Source organism: Gossypium hirsutum, chromosome D13, assembly GCF_007990345.1.
Source record: "Gossypium hirsutum isolate 1008001.06 chromosome D13, Gossypium_hirsutum_v2.1, whole genome shotgun sequence".
Lineage (NCBI taxonomy): Eukaryota > Viridiplantae > Streptophyta > Magnoliopsida > Malvales > Malvaceae > Gossypium > Gossypium hirsutum.
The window spans coordinates 53191690-53218488 of record NC_053449.1 but is presented as its reverse complement, the minus strand read 5'-3'; the positions used below and the strand labels follow the sequence as shown (position 1 = coordinate 53218488).

General features: G+C 34.8%; 3 protein-coding genes across 3 annotated transcripts; 1 reads left to right on the top strand and 2 right to left on the bottom strand.

The window, feature by feature from the left end:
* The first annotated feature begins 435 nt into the window (after positions 1-435).
* Positions 436-1226, top strand: LOC107919231 (protein MAIN-LIKE 2-like). Its single transcript, XM_016848734.1, has 2 exons — positions 436-489; positions 603-1226. The coding sequence occupies exons 1-2, from the start codon at positions 436-438 to the stop codon at positions 1224-1226; spliced, it is 678 nt and encodes a 225-aa protein (XP_016704223.1).
* A 13612-nt stretch (positions 1227-14838) lies between these two features.
* On the bottom strand, positions 14839-18327 carry LOC107920470 (mitochondrial inner membrane protease subunit 1). The gene is made up of 5 exons (XM_016850200.2): positions 18004-18327; positions 17693-17917; positions 16848-16958; positions 15987-16040; positions 14839-15751 (listed from the first exon to the last, which is right to left on the bottom strand). The coding sequence occupies exons 1-4, from the start codon at positions 18112-18114 to the stop codon at positions 16005-16007; spliced, it is 483 nt and encodes a 160-aa protein (XP_016705689.1). The 5' UTR covers positions 18115-18327; the 3' UTR covers positions 14839-15751; positions 15987-16004.
* Positions 18328-18367: 40 nt separating this feature from the next.
* Positions 18368-22039, bottom strand: LOC107920469 (solanesyl diphosphate synthase 1, chloroplastic). Its single transcript, XM_016850198.2, has 6 exons — positions 21388-22039; positions 20891-21015; positions 20438-20565; positions 20246-20349; positions 19340-19467; positions 18368-19164 (listed from the first exon to the last, which is right to left on the bottom strand). Exons 1-6 carry the CDS (start codon positions 21608-21610, stop codon positions 18616-18618), a joined length of 1257 nt encoding a protein of 418 aa, XP_016705687.2. The 5' UTR covers positions 21611-22039; the 3' UTR covers positions 18368-18615.
* Positions 22040-26799: the final 4760 nt, after the last annotated feature.

Below are 26799 nucleotides of genomic sequence, written 5' to 3'. Positions count from 1 at the left end.
TTACAAAAAAATAAAAAATACCAAAATATTATAAACTTTTTTTATTTACCAAAAAATACGAACAAATGGCGGAAGTAAGAGTGTAGTAATACTAACTTTTTTTAAAATTAAGAAATAATTAATATAAAATATTTCAAAAAAAGTACTAAAATAATATAAAATAATAAAATACGAAAATAATATATTTTTACTGAAAGTAATAAAAATCGAGAAAATAATACGAGCAAATGGCAGGGGTAAGGGTTGTTTTCTTACACAAAATTAATTTAAATAACACACAAATTTAATAAATTTCAAACATTATGCACTGAAATAATGTAAAATTATAAAATTAGAAATTATGATATTTTTTAAAGGAATAAAATGCAGAGAAAAAAATACGAATAAATGGCTCGATTTTTTTACTAACTTTTTTTTCAACTTGCAGGCATCGTAATGGCTCGATTGATTGGAAACGGTGAACACATATTTGCTGCGGCTAATAACGCGGTATGATTTATTATTTACTAATCACGAGTTCTATTTATTTAAAAAGGATATACGCAGTATATACAAATAAATTATGTTATCGTAATAATTTTTCTGTAATTTAACACTATCAGGACTCGTTCCGAGTATTAAGGGGCCGTGTGAGTGTTTTAAAGAAAGCTCCGTATGCACGATTGATGCCGTACTTGGAGCTAGCCGGATTTAGGTCAATAGCATTGATCCGGTCCTCTGACTTGCGCTTTGATATATTATCTGCGCTAGTGGAGCGGTGGCACCCGGAGACCCACACTTTTCATTTTCCGTGCGGGGAGTGCACGACGACCTTGGAGGATGTTACATTGCAGCTTGGGCTTCCAATTGACGGGAGTCCCGTAACGGGAGTATCTGCATTTACGGATCTGGCTGCACTTTGTTATCAACTCCTGGGAGACTCGCCAGAGGACGGTGAGTCGTATTTTTTCGGCATAAAATTTATATGGCTGAAAGCTAAAATTGGACAATTATCAGCGAATGCCAGTGAAGGTGAGTTGATGTGCGCTGCTCGAGCGTACATCATGCATATGATAGGGGCAGTACTCATGCTTGATGCAAACGGTGACAGTGTGCATTTGATGTACTTGTCCCTACTAGCTGATCTATCCACTGCTAGGTTGTATAGCTGGGGTTCCGCCGTTCTAGCAATGCTGTACCGGGAGCTTTGTCGAGCGACAAAGCCGAAAGTCCATGACATCGGCTGATGCCTCATACTGCTATAGTCCTGGGCGCTTTATCGGCTACCGTTTTTGGCATCCGTTAGTCACCAACCGTATGTGTATCCACTGCCACTCAGGTGATAAAATATAAATTGTCATTATTTTGTAGTCATAATATATTGACTAATGTTACCAACCCTAAACCCTATATTATTTTTTATAGGTGGACTGTTCGTCCAGGCATCGGGAAGTCGTATGATGTCCCGATATACCGCATGATGATTGAACAGCATGCCCGGGAAGGGGTAAACTGCTATTCTAATATTCATGACATCTATTCTATTTCTATATCTTACTCACACGTTATGGCTCTAACTCGTTACAATGTTATCATGCAGTTTATATGGATGCCATACCGTAGGCCGAAAATCACAAACGTTGTACCCTCGTCCTCATACGTTGATTCCCACATATGGTACACTAACGCACCAATTATCAATTTCAACGTAGTCGAGTGGTATCACGGAGATAGGGTGCTATGACAGTTTGGCTGCATCCAACCTATCCCGGATCCACCGTGCCAGCTGGGGGAAGTTCACGGCATGAGTAAAAGAGGAAAATTTCAATTGGATTGGGGAATTAAGCACCGAAAATTTGTGGCACTGTGGAACCATCGATCGCGCCGAATACCTCAGATGGTTGTGGCTATCGACCCGCAACCATCATTAGAGTATATACGATGGTACTATAGCTGCGGAAAGCCATATTTACTTGGAGGCCAGTCAACTATAATCCACCCGTACGTGCAGCAACTTGGGGGATCGGATGCAGCGGACCTGATGGATCTAGATTCGGTGGCGATGTACGCTCCGCAACCAGCAGAGCCCGAGCAGGAGCCCCAGCCAGATCCCGAACAATCCACAGATTCACATGGCTATTGTCTGGATTTGGCGGGCGAATTCGCCTACAACTTTGAACTGTTCGGATCCCACCCGCCGCAGTACGGCATGCCCGGCCCGTCCAACCCATATCCACAGCATCATGGCACTTATTACGGATCAAGTTCGTCGGCGGCAAATGATGATTTTTCCTCTATGTTTGCCACACCCCCACCTGCGCCAAATGATGATATTGGTCATCGCCCAGAACATGATCGTCAACCTCCAAATAGGTATACCCCTAGGACAACACCATTTAACCATCAATTTTAGGGGTTTAATGCACTTTTTGTAGAAATTTAATTTTTCTAATTTCATATTTGCTTACTTCTGAAATTTTTTGTATAAATTTAATTATTCTATTTTTTCATTATATTAAAGTTGAATCCAATTATAAATGCATCTACTGTCGATATTAAAGTTGAATTCCAAAAGCGCACATGGTATTTTATAACTTAATTTGGATACAATTTGGATACAATTTAAGCATAAGCATAAGCCAAATAATGAAAATTATATCAAATGAATTATACTTTTTATAACAATATACATAAAAATTTGTCAGCATTAGGTCAATTCCGACCCGATCCGGACGACTGTCCAACATTAAAGTTTCGGTTAGGGCATTTATTCCGACTATGACCACTTAACCTACATATTCCACAACGCTTTCTATCAGATTTCTCCCTAATGTCCATCTTATTACGAGTTCTGCTTGACTGCGGACGACCCCTTGGATTCCTCCGTAGCCCTCTGTCTGGAAGAAGCTCAAAAGTCATCGGTGGCACCTCCCACGTAGATAGGTCAGGCAGGACGGGGAACTCATTCTCCCAGACACGCAATGTGTGCTCCAGCGTGTACACATCATCGACATATTGTTCAGCATCAAGGTTCACTTTAGCACACGCTGCCACGACATGCGCGCAGGGATAATGATGTGTTTCGAACCTCCTGCACTCGCACCGTCTGTTTCGGAGACCAACTCCGTAGGACCTAGTTGGTATACCAGGTCGATGACTGATGGTCTCAGTAACTCGAAACGTTTTCAGTCGTCGTGAATATATTTCCACGTTCATTGACCTCGTCAACCGATGGTTTGCGACCATTGCATCCCTGACATGTTCGACAAACACGTGTCCCGCCTCCATCTGGTCAACTTGCTGCTGACCAATCCTTGGCATCAAAGTAGCCAGCCTGTAAAAAGTAGTAGAAAATACCGATGCAATCGGAAGATGACGTGTCTTTAACAAGACAATGTTGATCCCCTCGACTAAGTTTGTGGTCATATGGCCATAACGAAAGCCCTCGTCAAAACTTTGAGCCCACTGCCACGGCTCCATTGTGCCCAACCATTGTCGGAAAGATGTGTTTGTCTGCCCCTCCATGTCACTCTCAAGTCAGATCATTCTTTGCCGGAAAATATGTGGCTCTAACTCGTACGCTGCATACATATTAAGGAAAAATAAGTCGATAACATCAAACATTACAACTTATATTGAAATTATAAGGTTATCATATACCCATTGCCACGACTTGTCTCTTCTACTCTGCATTCTTATAATCTTTGTGAAAGTTAGCCGCAATGCGACGGATACAGTAAACGGATCTCCATGGCACACCGGAACGCCTAATAGCTGTAATTAAACCCTTCCCTCTATCGGAGATGATACAAATGTTATCGTTCTTAATAACATACCTCCGCAGATTTGTGAGGAAGAATTCCCAAGACTCCATGTTCTCTTTATCTACGATAGCAAATGCTATCAGGAGCACGTTTCTGTTACCGTCTTGAGCAACTGCAATAAGTAGGATTTGTGTATATTTTCCATACAGCCAGGTCCCATCCACCTGTACAAGTGGCTTGCAGTGGGGAAATGCCCGCACACATGAATCGAACGTCCAGAACATCCGATGGAAAATCCTTTTTGCCGGCTGTAACTGGTCATCCGGGCCGTAATATGGCTTTGTCTGCAACTCAATCACAGTCCTCGGTATGTACTCCCGCATAGCAGCTATTCAACCTTGAAGCTCATTATACGACGAATCGTAATCCCCATACAGTTGCTCCATCGCCATCTATTTAGCTATCCCTGCCTTCCGATATGGGACTCGATACTGGAATCGTGCTTGCATTTCAGCAATCAGTACCGAAACTTTAATGGTCGGCATGTCCTTAACCATTGGCATGATACACGTACAGATAGTTTTCGAATCAAGTTTTCCATGATCTTCTGTCATACGTGTTGATGTGCATGTATGAGGACTAACAAATTTTCGTATCTCCCACATCTGAGAACTTCTAATGAATGCAGCTCGTACCTGCCAATTGCAGCCTTCCGCTGCCTTCCAACACTCCCCAACATATATTGTCGGAGTAAACACAGAGACTTTATAATCCACTGATATCTTCATGCTGTACCGTTTAATGGCATATATGCACTCTTCTTTACACCTGAATCTCTGGCCTATGAATAACTCCTCATCATTAGATGTTACGGCCAGCCCGTGAGAATGAACTATTTTAGGGTACTCCGAAAACTCAGCTACATGCGCTGCGTCGGGGTCTATGAGCAACATGTGTGGCCCAAGATTATTGTGTACCAAAATATACCGTATCTGCTCCCCGACCGAAGAAGCGTTAATGCCTTCATCGTTGTTGACATCTTCATCGTCAATATCATCAGGTACATCGTCCACATTGGGATCACCGTCACTATCGACCTCTTCATCCCAATGATCGCCACCACATTCTTCTTCGCCAGCACCTTCTTCTTCACCACCAACCATATCAACATCGAGTGTAAAATTCAGGTCGATACCCATCCCACCCATAGTCGATTCACTATCAACGTATGATATTGGAGCCATCATCCACGGTTCTTCAGCTCCGTGTCCTTCATCAGATGCATTGACATCTTCATTTTGCTCCATACCGACTAACTCAGCAAATAAGTGAATCGGTGCATTCTTCTCACTCCCATTCCCATAGTACAGATCGACCATTGTCTCCACGTCTTCGTCGTCTACAAGTTCCATTTCGACGAATTTGACCGGATTTGTCGAAACTGGAAACTTGTAGAAAATTTTTGATATCCTTCTCCCACAACGTCTAAGAATTTTTGCATTAATCCTTGCCTTCATTTCATCGAACGATACATTTCTATTAAATTTCATTGCTACTTGTTGCCGACATTCAAATACACATCCAACACTTGTTGTCAAGATGACTCCATCGAAATAAACGCATACAAGAAACTTAGCATCCATCTTCAATATTTAATCTGTCAAAAAATAAACAAAATCTCATCAAAATTCTCGAACGGTAAATAAATTACTTTAAAAAAATTTAATGTTTCAATATGCAATTTTGTACATGAAAACAGTTTAACCACTAATCCTAATAACTAACACAATAATAATATTAATAATTTTATACTCAAAATAATACACACTAAAATTAATAATTAAGGTTTTACTAAAAATAGAATAATAATACTAGTTTTTTACTAACTAGTTTATTTTGGTAAATAAAAATAATAACTAACCATAATAATACTAGTTTTTTTACTAACAATAATACTACTAAGTTACATCTTAATACATTAATAACATCTTAATACTAACAACAACAATAACAACAACAACAACAACAACAATAATAATACTAACTAAAACTATCAATTTGAGTTTTATTAATCTTAATAACTAAACTAAAACAAAAAATATTACAAAATATACAAAACAATAACAACAATATAATCAATTATTTTAAAAAAAATACCTTCTTTTTCTTTTCTTTTTCTCTCTTTTTCTCTTCTTTTCTGCAGCACCTCTTGTTCTTCTTCTTTTTCTTCTAATTTTTCTCCCTTCAGCTGGATAGAGCTCGTATTTATAATACGAGTAGTGCCGCCAATCAGTATGGCACTATTGGTGCCGCCAATGGCATTGGCCTGACCCAGTTTTTTCAACTTTTTCCAGCTTTTTGCAGGTTTTTTGTTATATTTTCATAAATAAAAAATTAATATTTTGGTAAATAAAAAAAGTTATAATATTTTGGTAAATTTTTATTTTTTTATAATATTTTTGTAAGAAACCCAGATTTTTACTAGTCAACATGTTTTTTCATACCCAAGAGTCAGTATTTCCCGCCTCGGTCTTCAGGAGGCATTCCATATTATAGTAAAATCCAACTCTTTCATAGTGATGCGCCACGCTTGTTTTGCCAAGAGACCATGTTGAAATGACCCATTTTCCTAAGTTCAAATTAAAGCCCGTAATCTTTGGGCACAAAAAGTTTCATAAAAGTCAACTTATGAGATGAGATTTATTTGATCTGTTTGAACTAATTCGATGTATGATCTTCATAAAAAAAATTTATCTTCTTGAAATTTTAGTAATTCAGTAAAATATTCTAGTAAAATTAAAATTACCGAAATAAATAATATAAATCCTAAAAGAATAAAATTGTATATAATTTAAATAGTGATATAACTCTATTACATTGTGTTTGGTTCAGTGTATTAGCTAATCCATTACACCCCGATTACGCGCCTATTACATTATGCCCCTATTCTGGCGTTTGGTTCGCTGTAATAGGTATTAAGCGCGTAATACAATCCCGACCTAATCCCTAAATTCCCTGCTTTTCTAATCCCTTCCCAAATCGAGTATTACATATTACGTCCGGGTTCCCTCCCCAACTCTCTGTTTTACCCTCCCTCCCTACCCGACCCTCTCCTCTTCTGTCCTCATAATTTCTCCTCGTCTGCCTTTACCGGTTTTCTCTGTCGATCGTTTTTTCCCTTTCATTTGTTGCAGCACGTTTGAAAGCCACTGCTTCATTAGGTTCTCTCGGTCTCGGCGTGAGGTATGAATGAACTTTTCATTTTAGTTTTCTGTCTTTGCCTTGGATTGTGGGTGCTTTGCATGCTGATTTGCTTGTCTTTTCTGAAGCATGATTACAGAGGGTTATAAATCATCATCTTCATTGCATGAGAAGCATCGGTTGTTTATTTCTGATAGTTGAATCGATTGTTTATTTTTAAAAAAATTTTAATTGAATAATCATGATAAAGTTGGAGATATTATGAGCAGTAATATGTATATATTGGGCTGATAATAGGATGTGAGTTATGAAATCTGTACTATCGAAATAATTTCTGTTTAAAAGAAAATCCGACACCCCCACCCTTAAGAAATTGTGCAGTGCAGTGCTTCTCTACTGTTAAATACAATAAAACTGCATTTCTCCATCCCCAGTCTTTTTCCTTCTCAATAAACCCCAGCAAACCAAAATGGCCCGCCAAATTGTTGTTCTTGATTTGGCCAACATGGCCCTCTTTGCCTTGGTCCTAGCAGTGGTGCCGCACTTGAGGTCTCGGCTATTGCCGCAGAAGCAGCCGCGGTTGCTAGCTATTTTATGTTCTAAATAGGATTTATCTCAAGGGTGTATTGTTATGGTTTTACTTTAACACCGTTAACATGCGGCAAGCCAACCTATAATATCTGAATTGAAGTAGGCAAGCACAGTTAGTCTCTCAAATTTGGAACTTGTTCAAACTTAGACGAATAGCTCGAGTAATTATTAATAAATCTACTTCACGAATGCTTTGGCGAAAGCTTTTGTTGAACCACAATGCATGTTCATGGGGCGGTTGTGATTGTATTCTTTAATCTGTGGTTTCTATGGCTGTTTGTCTCTTGTTTTCCGTTATGTTTTTGTTGTTTTGGCTGATTTGTATTGCGGTTTCCTTTGATTTTGCCGCTGGTCGGCTTGTTAATTTTGGTTGGACCTTTACCCTGCTCCTTTGTTGACGGGGGTTATTTTATTTCTTATTAATGAATTCTTTACGCTTAGCAAAAAAAAGGGTGCTGGCAGTACAAAATTCATAAGACTATCAAATGTTTGCATTGTCAAGAGTCAGATATGGATGCTTGCAACAAAATTCATATGTATGTAATGTGAGGAATGACCAATAAATGGGCTGATCATTGCAGGTTATTTGTTCCAACACTTCTTCATCACAGTCGTCCCTGATTTGCTCATTACAGGTTAGTTTTCCATTAGTATTCATGGTTTTGTTTGTATGTTTTCCTCGATTGCTTGTTTGTATGTTTGTATGGTTTTGTTTGTATGTTTGTATTGCTCATTACAGCTTACTGCTTTTTTGGTTATGGTTATTGGAATAAAATTTAGCCTGACATTAGGTACTGTACAGTCTCTGAGGAAGACAAAAAGCTTACAAGGGATAGAAAAAATAAGACTAACAAAATGTGATATAGAGTTGCAGATTGGAGAGATGACCGCAGCAATTACACCCGTGTATTAGGTGCCATTTAGGTGAAATTTTTGTCAATATAAATTTGTTTCTTTTAAGACGCAGAGGTGTTGTTATTAGATATTTGAGTGGCGGTAAATGCTAAATGGTGCAGTTGATAGACCCAGTCTTCGACTGAGCTAGCCCAAATATTTAAAGAGAATTGAAGCATTCCTTTTTCTTTCCTATTCTGTTATCACCTTTCTTTTAATTATAATTAGTTTAGTAGACTTTTTAAAATTAATTAACTAAACTAAAATGAAATGCCACGTAAGAAGAGTTAGTGGCCAGCTTGGCCTCGCATTCATTCAAATACCCATCGAGCCGTTGGTAGTTGCTTATAACCAGAACAACTGACATACAAACCAGAGTTTGATTTTGTTTGGTTTCATTGAATTTGATTCGGTTTTATTCGTTTATAATTTTTTATGAATTAGTGAAAGTAACTTAAAACAATGAATTCAATAAATATGATTCAAGTACAATTGATAATCTGACAAAATAATATAAATTAATCATGATATTTTTCCAAAATCACTTGCCTACTTTTTTTTTATAATGTAACTAAAAAAATTAATAATGTATTTGTTGATATCGGAATGGAAAATCAATCCATCTCCATAAAGAGAAGAAATAGCAGTCGAAACTTTCTATCAATTTTTAATCACGTTTGTATTGTTGTATCAACTTTGAACATGCTTTATAATTTTAAATTATAATGAGTTTAGTTATAATCTAACAAATACCAACAATTAATTTTATGCAAAACTACATATACCTTTAATATATACTTTAAAATGTATTTAAATATCATTTAATATATACTTTTTTGGGTGATTGATAAAGAAATGAAATTAAAGTGTGTAATTGCAACTTCAATTCTTTGATACTGTGTTCTAATTTTAATATGTTGCAGTAATGGCTCGTCTGCCTTTAATTGCACAAAGTGTGAGGCGTAAAAGAATTGGTATTGCTGTGACAATATGGTTGGAAATCTGTAGAATTGCGATTTGGTTCTTATTTAGAATAGGTGCCAGCCTTAGCCTACATAGACAAAGGATTAGGTCCTATACCTTAGATCTTTATGCAAAACAGGATTATGTGAAAAGGCTTGTATATGCTAATGACGAGACCTGTATTGAACAAGTTAGGATGAATAGAACTGCCTTTTTTAAACTATGTGAGATGTTAGAATCGATAGGGGGATTGAAGTCGTCAAGGTTCATGCTTGTTGACGAGCAAGTAGCAATGTTTTTACATATCATCTCCCATCACCTGAAAAATCGAGTTATCAAGCATCACTTTAGAAGGTCCGAGGAAATTGTTAGCAGAGCATTTCATAGTGTTTTAAATGCTGTCATACGATTACAAGATGTGTTATTTAAAAAGCCGGAGCCAATTACAGCCGATTCTTCTGACACAAGGTGGAAATGGTTTAAGGTATTGGACTGAGTTTTATATATAGCTTGTACAACATTTAGTTGATTTAGATTTAAAATAGTATTCTAACTCAAGGTTTTATATCATATGATATAGAATTGCTTAGGTGCTCTTGATGGAACCCACATCAAGATTAGGGTTCCAATAGTTGATAAACCTAGATATCGAACGCGAAAAGGTGACATAGCAACAAATATGCTAGGTGTTTGTACACCTGAGATGCAATTTGTTTATGTTCTTCCTGGTTGGGAAGGTTCAGTTGCCGATGGATTCTTCGAGATGCCATTAGTAGAAGACATGGACTAAAAGTTCCTCATGGTAAAGTGGATAGTTAGAGGGCTTTGATATTGTTCATTAAGATCAAACTTTTTGTGCTGAATTAATCATTTAAAAAAATTATTTTATAGGTTGTTATTATCTAGTTGATGCTGGATACACAAATTGTGAGGGATTTCTTGCACCTTTTAGAGGACAACGATATCACTTGAACGAGTGACGTCAGGGTTATCAACCAAGTTCTCCGCAAGAGTTTTTTAATATGAAACATGCCTCAGCACGTAATATTATTGAAAGATGCTTTGGGTTATTAAAACTTAGACGGGGAATACTTAGGAGTCCATCATTCTATCCTGTAAGGGTGCACAATAGAATTATTATTGCATGTTGTTTGCTCCATAATTTTATTCGAACCCATATGAGTATTGATCCCATTGAAGCGGAGGTGGGAGAAGGATTAGCTAGTAATGTGGTGGATGACGATGAACCGAATATCACAAATATTCATCCATCGGATGCTTGGGCTACTTGGAGGATAAAACTAGCCAACCAAATGTTCGATGAATGGCAAGCATCTAGAAATTAGTTAGGTTTAGGGACAAATTGAGTTTGACTTAATTTGTTGATGTTATTTTATGTATGTAGTTTATGAAACTTTGATGGTGTTTGAATAAAATTCTGTATTGTACTAAACTTGTTGAATTATAATTTAATTTATTTTCATTCAGCATGTGTTATAATTTTAAATTTATTATTGCGCTTTTGATTCATGATATTGAACTAACGATAAAATTTTATAAATTGTTCACCTTTTGATTCATGATATTAAAAAAAGTAAATAATGTTAATTTGTTTTTTTTTCTTAAGATAATTATGTCAGGTGTTCCACATACACATGCTTCTTCTCAAGCTTCTCAAGGAACCAAAAGAAAATGGGTTCCAGAAGAAGATGCAGCCTTAGTTTCTTGCATGGTGGACTTGCACAACGTTGGAACATTTAATGCTGATACCGGGTTCAAAGCCGGTTATTTGAACGAGTTGGAAAAAAATGTTAGAAAAGGCTTTACCAAATACAATGTTGAAGGCGAAACCAAATATTGAATCGAGGATCCGGTTACTAAAAAGGGAATGGTCAATCGTCTATGACATGCTTAATGGCCAAAACAATAGCGGTTTTGGTTGGGACGAGTATAGGCAGCTCGTTGTTGCTGAAGATGCAGTTTGGGAATCCTATGTAAAGGTAAAATGTATTTCAAGTATTTATTTGTTTTTTTTACCAAACTTATAACTAATATGGTTTCCTCATTTTTTTTAGAGTCACAAAGAAGCCGCTCAGTTCAGACATCGTACTTTCCCTTACTACAACCAGCTTACTGCCATATACGCAAGAGATCGAGCGACTGGGAAAGACGCTCAAACAGCTGCTGATGTTCTTGAAGAAATATATGCTGAGGATGTACCGTACCTACTACAGATATGAATGAAGAGAGAAACACATTCTATGACTGCGAAGCTGACGTCTCTTTAGACGACATGGATGTTTCTGGTATGGAGCCGCGAAGAGATAGAGACCAAGAGGGTTCCTCATCTTCAAACGAGAGAAAGAAGAAATCTGATGCTCGTGATATGTCTTCTTCATTTGATGAGGCTGCCACTTTATTGGCCGAAAACATCAAGGCCGTTGGCGATCAAATCAGTAGGAGTATTACTTCGGAGGTCGTAGTTCAGCAGAAGTCAGAAGAATATCAAAAGATGGAAGAGAAAGCTTCAAATTTATATTCAGCCTTATGGGAAATTGAAGGTTTAACCGACGATCAGCGGTATGATGCTTTGAGTAAAATTCCAGATCATCCAACTCAAATGATCGTTTTCTTTAGTTTACCTTCTGTTGCCCGATTGGAATGGGTTAGAAGATTTCTTTCTCACCATTAAAAATCAATGTTCAAACTTTTTGATGTTGTAAAACTATATAACATATGGATTATGATGTAGAATTTCATTTTCATCTAACCTTCTCTTAATATAAGTTAATTATGTCTATGCAGAATATAATTCTCAAGTTATATTTTGATTTTAGTAAATTCATATAAGAACATTTTATTATTAAGAAATTTATGAAATTATATAACATTATTAAATTATATTTAATATTAATTATTTTAAATTGTATAAATTCATATAAAAAAATTTATTATCAATAATTTTATGAAATTATATATTATTATTAAATTATATGTAATAATAATTATTTTAAATTATACAAATTCATATAAGATAATTTATTAGTTATAATTATTTTAAATTTTATTAAATCATATATTTTAAATAAAATATATTTAATATTAATTATTTTAAATTATATTTTATAGTATCATATATTATGATTTCAGTAAATTCATATAAGAATATTAATTATTAAGAATTTTATTAAATTATATATTTTAATTATAATATATTTAATAATAATTATGTTAATTTATATTTTATAGTATCATATATTATGATTTGAATAAATTCATATAAGAATATTGATTATTAAGAATTTTATTAAATTATATATTTAAATTATAATATATTTAATAATTATTATGTTTAAATATGATTAAATAATTTATTATTGATAATAATAATCTTATTAAAATTTAAATAACAATAACAATAATCATTTACCAAAACAAATTTATGCTAAAAGTATTCTAGTCATTTTAGTTTTTTCCATTATGCTATTACACCTCTATTTCATTCAACCAAACACAATATTACTATCACGCCTCTATTCCATTACATTCAACCAAACAGTTGATTTGCTATTACACCTCTATTCCATTACACCTCTATTACATTACGCCTCTATTCCAATACAGCGAACCAAACGTGCTCTTAGTTTTGAAAGAACTGAACGATAAATAAAAATATGTGTCATTCGTATTCACTCAATTGTAATTTTTCCTAATAATTGAAAATATTTGATGTAAATGAATTTTTATTCTATCGTAATTTCTTTTGTCTTTTAAATTTACTCCTACTTTGTTTCAGTGCTTTCACAATTTTCCACAAAAATACTAACTTAAACAAGACAAGATTTGAACCTAATAAAACCAGTTGACTAAGCTTTTGAAGAAATTTCTAACGTTACGACCAATTGCAAATTAAAAAATATATATATCATTTTTCTGAGACAGTGTTAATACCAAATTCAAAACATTTGAAGTGCCACGATTTTCCTTTCTTCAATTAAAATCTTACCATCAACTGCAGACAGAAGGGGATACCAGTTTTATCTTATTTTAAAATTGAATTAATGCATATAGAGTGTCGAAATCTTTATCTGATCAACCAAAAAGAACCATCTTTGAATCTCTGTCGTCCCACACAACCCCATCAATGAATTAAAACAAATTTAGGGCAGTTAACCTGAATTTGAACAAAATCCTTGAGGCTGCCCCACAAAACTAAATCTAGGCCGGGTGAAATTGAGCTCTCTCATGTTTTCTTTATTTAGCAAAGCAAGAACTCATTTGGAACGGCCTCGTTTTGGAAAAGGGAATGTTTGAGGAATGTATGATAATTACCATTTGAGTTAAATTTTGCAAAGATCACAAAACGAGCTTCCAAAATATGAAATGAATAGGAAGGAATTAGGGTTTACTTGATGCCTGCAACGCAACGAGAGAGCCACTTCAACTAAATTTCGCTCCCTCCCTCTCAAATGGCAACTTGAAAAACCCTACTTCCTTCCTTCTTTGTGATTTATAGGCATGTCGCTTCCCAATTTTGCCCTTTATTGCAACCCCATGTTCATGACCCGAGCTACACAGGGTTCAGGCCCGGCCCTATAATACAAAACCCCATGTATTCTTTATAAATTTTTATAAATTTAAACTTGTGTTTCAAGAATTTATTTAACATTTACTATTAAATTTGCTGCTGAATTAATATAACATTTTCACTTCATAATTATATAACGAAAATAATTTTTTTTTTACTTGTAGTGTTTTATTAAAGTAACTCTATTTTAAAAATGCTTAACTAAAAATTATTATAAATTTAATTTATGTGATCTAAAATTAAAAAATATATAAAGATAAATATAATATAAATATTAAAAATGGGTTTGACTAAAAAAAACAAATAATACATAAACATATGAATAGTTACCATCAATCAAATTATTATAATTTCGTCTCTTTTTTAAAAATGGATAAATAAACCCTTATACATTAGAACAAAAAGAAAATTAATCTTTTCTGTTAAAAATTTCATAAAACTGGTAATAACCAATAAAAATGAATGAAAATTTTAACAAAATGATTAATTTGCTCTTTGATCTAAAATATGTAGATTAAATAAAGATAACAAAACACAATCCAACTTTTAGTACAAAAACCCCCTATGATATTGTATTTATTAAATAAATAAGTTCTGTATTTATTAAAGATATCACATTTTGTATTCTGTCCAAATTAGGTCTGTGATATAGTAATCAAATCAATTGAGGTGTTCAAAGATATTGAATCTTTTATTTGGTAGATAAAATTGAAGGTCCTTCAACATGGTTGTAGGTTTTTATCTGATCCCCGTCTAAAAAGAAAGCAATGAAAAACAATGTTGCATGTCAAATGTTGATCCATTTATGGATATTTTGTTTGGGATGATCTTTGGTATTCATCAATAAACCCCAATAACTAGGACCAATACCATAAGCCTCCATAAGTAGGAAGTAGCCAAATTTTGGCTTTCAATGGTCTTTTTCTTTTCTTTTGGAACAGAGGGGTAACTTCATTAAGATTAAAAAGTGATACAGGCACTACAGCCCCAATAAAGCCACCCAACAAGAGCCGCAAACAGACCCATGCCAAAGCAGAGCCCCAGGCAGCTCTATGTAAACAAGCAAGGCTGCCACCATCCCTTCAAATGTGAGAACAGGAGAGGAATCAAGCCCGGAGCAAGGGCACCAGCTATGAGGGCAAAGGCCCTGCAGCATTGATTCCCGTTTTTCTGTAGACCTCTGCTCTCGCTAGACAGGAGCCAAAAACTTGCAACAAAACCAGGGCAGGGCAATGCAACCACAAAGCAGAAAATCAAAAAGGCACAGAAAACCGAGACCACAGCTCTCCAGCAACCACAGCCCAAAGCGCAGAACGACAAACCTGGAGACCTAACCATCGGAAACCAACTAACCTAGCAGCAACCTTCAGCCCGAGTGCAACCACAGTGGCATCAAACATCAGAGGGAAGATGATCTCTCCCTTCGTGCGGATTTGGCAAGAGAATAAAAACCACTCCCACAAGTGGAAGGTAGAAAAATGTCCCCATCAAGCAGAATCAGCCAAGACTGATGGCAAAAGTCCAACCAAGGCCAAACATGCAGGAAAGCAGGGGGGACGGGGGTTCATATTATTCCAAGAAAAGCAAGGAAAAACAGAGGGGAAATGGAAAAAGGAACCGGAACAAAAAAGATTAAGGGTGAGGATGGTGGGCTGAGGAGAGCCGGTCGCACAAGCCAAAGGCCTAGGGTTTTCTTGAGTTTTAGAGAGAGGCAGAAGATATTTTTTTTCTTGAGTTTCCGAAAACATAAGTGGACTGGCTTTCAACACTTCTGAAAAGGGGAAAAACTTTGCATCAATACTATGCAGTTCCCCTAGCTAAGGAAGAAAACCACAGTACGATATTCATTCTTTGGTACAAAACAAACCACAGTTGGGAATAGGGGAAGGGTTAAGAATTAAAAAACAAAAACAAAAAAAATTGTACATCATTTAAAACTAGCACCAGAAAAGACCATTCTCGAACATTATCACAAGTCTTAAAAGCACTAATAGCGAACTATATACCTTGAATGTATTGTCTCATTAACCCAATAAACCAAAGCTGTTAGGCGGCCATACCTAACAAATAGAAAGATATAAAATAAATAGAAAGATTAGGTAAGTACTGCAAATCATAATCCATTTGAGCGACTTTAAGTGAAGACATGTCAAATATACCAAAATTCATGTCTGTGTTCAAAGAACATGCAAGTTGATCCAACATAACCTTAATATATTGCATACATACCCAGTTTCTAAACCCCTACACATACAAGACCATCAAGTCTTACTTATAAATGATAAGCATGCACCTTACTTTTATTTCTTTCTTTCAGTAATTTGGTAAAGTTTATAAGTGAAAGGTCTAACATCATGTGAATCAAATGATGTTTCTATGGAGACAAGTTGTGCCCTGATATTCTAAAGATAGACAAAGCTTAACAGCATCTTTTCAAACCAAAACTACCAAGAAAGCCCATTTTTTTACTATTTTAAGTGGAACCTAATTTGCTTGTTTGAGACATTAACACCAAAAGGTTGCATCATGATCCGCCAAACTAGTTCAAGTCCCAACCACAAAAATCTTAAATCATTTAAAACCGGTTAAGCACATAAATAAGACAAGTGAAACTAATTTAGTTGAGCCAGATAAGCATAGTCTTGGCTTTTTAAGCACTAAATTCACTGAAATAATGGTTTTATGACATGCAAGAACTAAAACTGGGTCAAAAGGGATTACCGGCAAAAGGATAAATGAAAAATGCCAAAGAACCCATACACCAAATCACTCTATGTTTAACATGTCCCATATTATTAATTCCAACAAATATACTTCAATTCATTCTTGTGAACAAATCCAAAGGCAATAGAGTTAGCAGTGCTTACCCTCATAAACACTTTCCCTTCAATAAGCCCATAAGGAAGAGGACCAAAATGCCGTGAATCACGTGAAACATACAAGTTATCCCCTTGAATCCAAACATGCCCCTTTGGAACCTATCCATTTAAACCAAAAGCAAAATAACAGAAAAATGATCATTCAAGAATCTAATGCTATGTTATGTGTCACAACTCGACCCAGCCCACAGGCCATGAGCATATTATGAGAGCATAAGCCGGAATTGTCTTCTTTGGGCTTAGAGGTTCCTCAAAGTTGTGCCACCCTAGGTGCACCTCCAGAGATTTGAACCTACGCCACAACACAGACAAACATGAGTGCACTATTCCATTCAGATAAAAGTGCACTCATATGTGTGCTGTGATGAGGGTTTGAATCTCTAGAAGCACACATGAGGAGAGCAAAACCTTGAGGGACCTGTGCGACTCAAAAAGGGGGATTCTAGCTTATGCTCTCACAACAAGGCACATGCTCAGCGGGCTGGGTCTGGTGGTGACTATATGTTTCTGCAAAGACCCAAGCTTTTACTTTTCTTTTTCCAATCTACCGAAACCTCCATGCAATTGTTGCTTTTACTACTTTCTTTTTGTTAACTATTTTAGCTTCACAAAATAACAAATTTCAACATACGTGTTCCATATCAAAAGAAATTCGAATTTTGTTCCTAGTTGTAAAATTATAAAAATCCAATCGCAAAAACAACCCAGAGCTTACATGTTCATTATTTAGCTATATCTAAGCTATCAAAACTACAATACTCAACAAGATGAAAAAACATAAATGAATACTTCTTTTCAGAACACGGAAGACCCAATTAAAAGGAGAAGGGTACCACAAGAGAACGGGAGCTGAAGCTCCGAGTGGGGTCTAACGAGAAAGTAACTCTATCACCTTCCATGGCTACAATGCGCTTAGTTAGGGTCCTATTAGGGTCGAGCGGCGACCGAACCAAGACCAAATCACCCGAACCCAGTTTGCCTATCCGATGAGACAAGTGTTCCACAAGTACGACGTCGCCGGTTATGTTTAACGTTGGGAGCATACTAGGACCCAGAACCTGCATCAATTCAATTAATTCCTCAAAAAAAAAAGAAAAAGAAAGAAAGAAAGAAAGAAGAGGGAAAGTTTGATTAAGTTACAGACATGGTTGGATGATACTACGTAGGCGTCGGTGACGTGTAGCAAGCAAAGGAATTTAACGATAATGGAAGCTCGATCTATGGCTTCTTTCGCTATGCTTCTCCATTGTCTCATTTTTTTTTTTTTGCCCCTCTTCTTTTAGGGGTTTGTTGGGTTTAAGCTCGTTCGGTAAATTAATATAACATCAGTATTTAGAACTTATTTACATGTTTGACTCAAAAGTTTTGGCTTTTCCCCAAATTAATGGTTTATATTCACACTTTTTCAAATAAACGTCAAACACAAATACTTTAAGAAGAAAAAGAGAAACCCCTGTAGTATAGGTTTTCCTTGTATACATAATGGAAGTTTATTAGCTTAATATTGATGACCACAAAAACTTTATTGTTCATCAATTTAATTTAACAGAGAAATTATTTTTTCTCAGACAAATGTATAATTTGAAGACATTGATACTAAGAGCTCAAGTCAAAGCTCAAAGCCTTGTATGAATATACAACCAGTGACAAGGAACCAATTAATATCCTAAGAAAGCTGTTCTATATGGGTACAGGCTTCAACTTCATGCCATGTTTATCTGTCATGTATCATGCTGTTTGTTTTGGATTAGTTAAACTAATCAATCCTTTCTAGATTAAACATCACCATATCTTCAAGCCCTAACCGAAAATCACTTTGAGGAAGACATTGGAGACTCTTGATTGCAATATCAGCTTTCTCTTTTGCCAACTCTTGTGCCCTTTCGATTCCCCCGCATTGCTTTACTAGTTCGATTGCTTCGTCAAGGGAACCAGTCTCGCAGAACTCAGATTCAATGATTTCTCTAAGTTTTGGCTCCTTTTCAAGCGCGAAAATTACAGGTGCTGTGAGGTTGCCTTTTGCTAGATCACTACCAGCTGGTTTTCCCAGCTGCTCTGCTGATTGTGTAAAATCCAATATGTCATCAACAACTTGGAATGATAGGCCAAGATTCTTTCCATATTCATACATTTGCTCTGTTACACTACGATCAGCTCCACTGAAAATGGCGGCTCCCTTGGTACTAGCTGCAATCAATGAAGCTGTTTTGTAATAACTCTTTAGCAAATAGTCCTCAAGTTTGACATCACAGTCAAACAAACTCGATGCCTGCTTAATCTCACCACTTGCAAAATCCTTAATAACCTGCAATATCATTAATGAGGATACACTTGAGACTAGTTAAAGTGAAATATCAATAGTTTGAGAACTATCTCCATAGCCACAGCACGTTTCGAATCTCCACAGGTGGTACTTTTTAGTCAATACTTGGGTTTACATCCAAACGAGATGGTAAATGTTAGGCCTAGGTCCTACGTACCTGGCTAATGAGCTTAATGACTTCAAGGTTTTCAAGATTTGCAAGGTACCATGATGACTGAGCAAACATGAAGTCCCCAGCCAGTATGGCTACTCTTGTGCCGTACAGTTGGTGAACCGTCTCTCTTCCTGCAATTAAATTAACATACAGTTCCAAATTAGCAGTCTCCCAAATCACGAAAGACTAGGAGAAAAAAAGATATCGAAGAAATTCAAGCTCTTCCCATGAGATCAAAGCTTCTATTATTACTATTACCATTACTATTGAATGTTAAAACCGAGCAGTCAGAATCATTCGATGGAATGGTAGGTGCAGTGGTTCCTGTCCCTAACATGCACAGGCTAGAAATTTGGCTACAGTTTCACTCTTAAACACCACCACAACTACCAATTTGCTATATATGTACAAAGAACATGGACGCCCCACATTTACACATGCACTTATTGTATATACTGAAATAGAAACTGTGTCTAGTGCCCTTATACATGTGTATAGAAGGCCGCAACCATAACCTCAATTATCCCTATCCCGAAGAAAATGTACTTCTTGCCGACTATTTAACGGTTAATAATTAATAAAGAATCTCCCGCTCGTAAACTACTGCAAAAGCATAGTATTTTCCTTTTTAAGAAAGCCAGAGATTTCCATTCTTAAAACTTCTCTTTTCCCTTTTTCTGTTGTAGAAGCTTACCCTCAACAATGGTATAGAGTTGGCCTAGAGTAACTGGCACACCAAGATGATCCATTGACCAGAACGATCAGTGCGGTGATTAGACCAAAAGCATAGACTACCTATTTCTTAATGCACTTGAATGGAAGAACTATTATCTCTTTAGATTTGAGATGGTTTCTTCTTAAGAACAACACATCGAACACATGAAAAAAGATGTTAATTTACGGGCTAACCTCTTCGCAGATCACTTTCATCTAATACATCATCATGTATCAAGCTTGCAGTATGAATCATCTCAATGATCTCCGCTAAACGCCGATGCTTTGTAGTAAGGTCCCTGGAAAAAAAAGATATACAAAATGGAGATTAGTCTAAAACTATAACGAAAATGTGTTTAATATGTTAAGAGAGTTCTGAATCGTTACTTCAATCCGACTAACTCTAACGTAGCTCTTGAAACTAAGAACACCAGGGCCGGTCTCATTCTCTTACCACCAGCACCAAAGATCTGCTCAGCTGCAGACATTAGAACAGGGTTCTCTGCACCAACAATCTAGCAGATCATCATCATCAGATACATAACTAACATCAAGATCTTCAAAGAACTAAACAAATCAAAAAGTCAAATCTTCCAAGTTAAGCAGACAAATTGAAACAGCTATGCATAATCCATCAAGCAAACCTAAGATTTCAATAAACAAAGAAGCAACATATCTATTAGTTAATTCATCTGGCCTCATTAGATGAACCAAAACGTGCAAAACCTTATTAGTGACCATAGAACTTGAACAAAATCATCCCCAACATGCAGAAAACCCGATATATGACAACAGAACTATAAGGGACATGTAAGAATTAAAGTCTCAATGAGCACTTACTGACTGGAGATTTTGATTTAGAGTCTGGAGGTCATCAGCTACAACTTCGAACAAGTTTGCCAGTGAAATGGGACTTTTAGCCTCTTTCTTCAAATCCAACACAGGCGCAGTACGTTGACCAACTCCTACATTGTTGTCAAAGTGGACAAAAATCTATTATTCCAATTACTGAACTCAAATCTGTAATAACAAAATCTAATAACCAAAACATAGGATGAAAATTAAACTATTCTTTCCTATTAAACATGGCACCAATAACCAAAAGAATAATTTCAAGTATATGAATTCCAATAGTAACAATAAAATAGTATAGAACCTCAACCAAGTAATGAGATACAGACAGATTAAAGATACTATGCCAAAGCAATTTTTGAAAACTAACAACAAATATACAGTGTGATAAATTTGATAGAACCGAGTATAAAATTGAATTTGAATAACTTACCACCAAAAACAAGATTAAAACTTGAAAGATGTTTAGGTAGCAAAAATATTACCATTAAGCAGAGCCTCTGAAGTATTTGTGGAGAACACACGAGTTCTACTAATGTTTTGCCTGCAACAAACCATTCTTCTAGCTCCATAGACTTTAGTGGCAAATGTTTTTCCATGATTCTTCACTGCGTACCTTTCAATTGAAGAATTAGAAGAGGAGCCAATAGCAACCAAATCAAGCACTCTTGTTCCAAAATCAAGATTGTGGCATGTCATTGACATCATTCTTAAAACGAACACCCAACCAAGAACCAAAAAAAAAAGAAGAGCAAAAATGCCAAGTTTTACTCTTTTTAACAAAAACCCAGAAATAAAAATTCAATCTTTAGTCAATTTCCCATAAAAGAATCACTAAACTGAAGAAAACAGGCTGAAAGAAAAACTGGGTATTCGACAAGAAACTGTAAAAACGACTTCAAAAGAGCTCAAAAGGATGTCTTCAAACTTAAAAAGTTTCCATTTCTATTACAAGAAAAAAAGAAAACAATGTCCTCCCAAGTTTAAGAAGGTTCAGAAATTTTGGGTGGATGAAAAGATCCCACATAGGACTTGTTGTAGTTTTGTCCTGAGCTGCTTATCAGTTCAATGAAAGAGTTTGAGAGGCTATTGACGTTTTTTCGCTACAAAATGAAAAAAGCGAGATTTGTTCAAATACATGCAAGAAGGAAATTTTATGGAAATTAAAGAAGGGCCGTAGGATATATTATCTTTGGGTCAGAATCAATCAAGAGGCCTCCTTGCAAATTGGCAGTTTTTGATCGAAACATGAGCCATGTAATACCTTCTTTATATCTTCTTACAATTGAGTGATCAATATAGAATGGCACGTGTTTGATTCTTTCTCATCCAAATAATTAGTTGATGATTTTATCATTAAACTCTCATTATCCATTAACATTAGATTAATCATCTGTTCACCGCCCTAGATGTAGCCTGTATTCGAATGCGTTAATTATGTTTATTATTTAAATTTTATTTTATTAATATAATTCAAAAAAAAATGAAGTTTTAACTTTTAAGTTCTTAAATACAATTAATTATAGTTATTCACACCTAATTTAAATATTAAAAAACCTCTTATAAACTCTATTTAAAAATTGTAATTCCTAGCAATAATTCAACCTTTAAAATATAGCTTTTTTTGGTTGAAATTCTTAAGAGCTCGTTAAAAGATGATGTGGCGGCTAACATGACAGTTGACGTGAAAAAAATAATAGTGTGATGGATGGTGCAGCATTTGATTTGGAAGATTTAATTGATTTTTTAATTATTTTAAGAGGGATTAATTTATTTATAGAACTTATATAAAAAAATTTTAAAAAATTATAGAAAATTATATTATGTTTATTAAAATGATAAAATTTATAAAAGACACAGCAACATCCTAAAATGGAGTTTTTTTATTCCACTAATAAATAATTATGTGTAATCTTTGACACCAATTTAATTGAATCTCTTTCATTATTTATCTATAATTTTGATATCACAAGTTTTAAGAAGGTTGTTGCCCTCAATTAAATTCTCTATATATTTTTTTAAATAATTTATCAAATATTTATTTTATTTTTAAATTCATAATTTTTATCTGTACCTATATAAAATAAGTGTGCTTATCTATTATATGAGTTATATTACAATAAAACATAAATACGTAATATTATAAAATTATTAAAATTTTAAATATTGATAAAGAAATAAAATTGCTAAATATAATAAAAGTGCCATATGTTTATTTTTCAATACATTATCTAGGATAGTTTATTGATTCAATTAATTGCAATATTTTATTCTTTATTTATATAAATTATACACATTTAATTTTAAATAAATTATGAATATTAGAAAAAAGACAACATCGGAATTGAAATAATAAAAGCTATTGGAATAATTAAATAAATCATTTCTCAAAAATAAGATATTATATCTGGTCAGATTTGGATCTCAGGAAATAATCATATCTATAAAAAGACAACCACATGTGAGAGAGAAATAAATATTTGATTATTTTATGAAAACAATAACTTTAATTTTGTAAATCATTATGTTACGTGTAGACTTTGTTTGATTTAAAAAGGTACATATATAATTTTATTTATGAAGAATATAATTTTTTTAATAAATTTTAACATAGAAAATGAATTCTACTTTTATCAATTATAAAGTTTAACATCTCTTTAAATTATATTCTTTATAAGTTAATAGTGCAGTTTCTGTTTGCATCGTAAAACACCTGCATGAATAAAAATTTCAAAAAAAAAAAAAAACTATATGCATCCAAACCAACAACAATATAGAACACAATTAAACTAACTTAAAATCAATACATAATATTAGCTTCATAATCTAGTTCCAAGCTACAACATTTAACTTTAGCAGCATATCTATTGTTAGTTCCATAACCTATCTATCCATCAAAAGATCATTACATATTAGTTATTTATAGGAGTCCAATTACCAAAATACAACACAAATTGTTATTTAACTTACTTGAAATTTTAGACAATTAATTTCCCTCTTATACTAATCTGTAAAGATTTTATAATTATGGGATATTATCTATATAATATGTTGCATATTATTAGGATGATTAGGTTACCATTCATTGTATGCTTGTGTTCTGGATTCTCAATATTATTGATCCAGAGGTAAGATTGATGCTTCCCAATTATGATAATGCGAAAAATTTGTAGGATGATTTACATGAACGTTTTTCTGTTGTCAATGGCCTATGTATTCAACAATTAAAAGCATATATTAATCATTGTAAGCAAATCAAGACCATGTGTGCTGCTATTTATTTCAGTAAATTAAAGGTTTTGTGGGATGAATTAGATATTGTAAGTGTGGAAAGTGTTTATGTAACTTAGGGAAGGCGTATGAACAACATCGTAAGCATGGTCAACTTCATCAATTTCTTCTTGGTCTCTATTTTGATTCTTATGCTCGGATTAGGTCTACATTACTTTTCCAAGATCCTTTGCCTTCTTTGAATCGACATTCCAACAGATTACATAAGAGGAATGTGTTCGCGGCATTACACAGGTCAAGGAAGAGAAGCCCAAAATTTTGGGCTTTACAGTACGCACGGAGGGACGTGATAATGGTTAGGCTGATTGTGTTGATAAGTCGACCTTGTTGTGCACTCATTTCCATCACAAAAAGCATGAGGTTGCTACCTGTTTTGAATTACATGGCTGCCCGAAATGGTGGCTAGAGAAATATGGGAAGCTAAAGATGTAAAGTGTTGGTCGTGGTGGCAAGATAGGTGTTGTATCTTCCACGCAACAAGTTTCTCATGGTAAAGGCAGCGTGCGAGCCAATGTTACTGCCGTAGATAAAAACTATGGACCAACGCTAGCGCAGAACACAGTAAGGATAGCATAATCATCAGGGGGCGACACTTCCTACTTTTACCACTAAGTAATGGCAGTCTTTTCTGGCGGTGTTCAATAATACACAACCCACTACTAATCAGTTGAATGGTAAGTCCAAGAATAATTGAATCATTGATATGGGGTGTTCAAATCATGTTATGTATGATCTTATGTGTTTGATGAATGTTAGAGAAGTTGTAGCATGTTCCGTAGGACTCCTTGATGGCCAAACAGTGGTGACTACCCAAGAAGGAATGGTTAGATTGACAAGAAAAACTCACTTAAAACATGTTCTTTACGTTCTTAAATTAAACTACAATTTAATTTCAGTTTTAAAGTTGAATGATGATATGAATTGTTTTGAAATTGTATAATTCATCTTACTTGACTGCCTTTGATCTATTATGAGCAACTTGAAAACAGAAGATTTCGTAATCGACTATACAAAGCCTTACACATAAATATCTCCCACTTATGAGACATCACAGATGTAACATCAGAATGTAGTTAAACATTCAACCTCTTGGCGGATTATCCCTGTGAACTCTATCATCATTAGCTGCCTATGCAGTATTATGTAAAGTTATCTTATTGAGAGGAAATCTTTGTGTATTCTTGCTTGCAGACCTATGAGAGAAAACCCTTAGATGATTATCATATCAGCCTTTGCTTCAATTAAATATAGATAATTCAAATAAGGTTAATCTTGGTGGATAGTTTCAGTTACGGATTCATAAGGAAAACTCTTTTTTAGATTAATAAGAAGATCAACTCATCTTAATCAAATCGACAACTCTAGCAGATCATTGTATCTTGTCTCTATTTCACATCAACAAATATCCCACTCGTAATGGTCCACTTTTAGCAACAGATATCAAGTTGGCGAATTCATAAAAATGAATCCCCTATTTGTGGAATTATACATATGAAAAAGTCATGTCAGACTGTCATATCTTTCACTTATGGATTCACACAAATAGAAACCTCGCTCATAAAGTTATATTACAATAGAACGATCTCTTTCTTGGTGGACTCATGCAAGCGAATCCCTTCGTTGCAAAATTCTATTTATAAGATAGTCCTGACGGACTTCCACATATTTCATAACTTTCATATGTCATGGCCATGGACTTCCATTTCACATATGAGGCTTAAAGCCTTAAACTCCTAGAGCCTCATAAATTGAATTGATAGAACCCACATTGGATTATCATATTCATTTGCGCATATATCTCCATACAAACCAACCGGACTTTCGCAAAGCCGAAAACAATGCATATACATTTTCTGTACTACCCGCCTAAACATTCGCAAAGCTAGATAACACGTGTCACTAAATGCACAACATGACATTTCTTTATCTTTCATCCGCCGAAATAACTCTTCACATTCCGCATACCATATACATGCATTTCATACACAGACATTCAACCCTACTGTTCATGCACGACACACATTATGCCAATATTTCATGCATTTTCAAAACAACACAATAGACTTCACGATACATCAACATTCAATTACAAAATAATTCATCCAACATAACCAGCAAATACCATGCCAAACATCTCATTTATACCACATAGATTAACTTACAACCAACCATATACTTTCATATCTACACACAACATGCATCTCAATGTATCATCATTCAGCCATAAAATTCATCATCTTAAGATAGAAGTTACAAAAACAACAAACAATGAAAAAACATAAATATCCATTTAAGGCTTGATTTTTGGAACTCACCTAGAGGTTGACACTAAAACCATCAACTTAGCTTCCTTTGTTATCCGAGCCTCCAACTAATAAAACATAACAATCATTTTAGAATTTTCAACGAAGATATTTCATTATCATAACAACCACAACTTGTTGCATGCAAAGACCATTTAAAAGGTTATTTGTAATCCTTTGCAGACGAATCTTAATCTTTCATTCCTTCAACTAGACCAATGAAGAAAATGAAGAAAGAACAGAGAAAATAAAGAAAGTGCACCGAAGAATAACATCTCTCCCTTACATACTACTCATGCATTT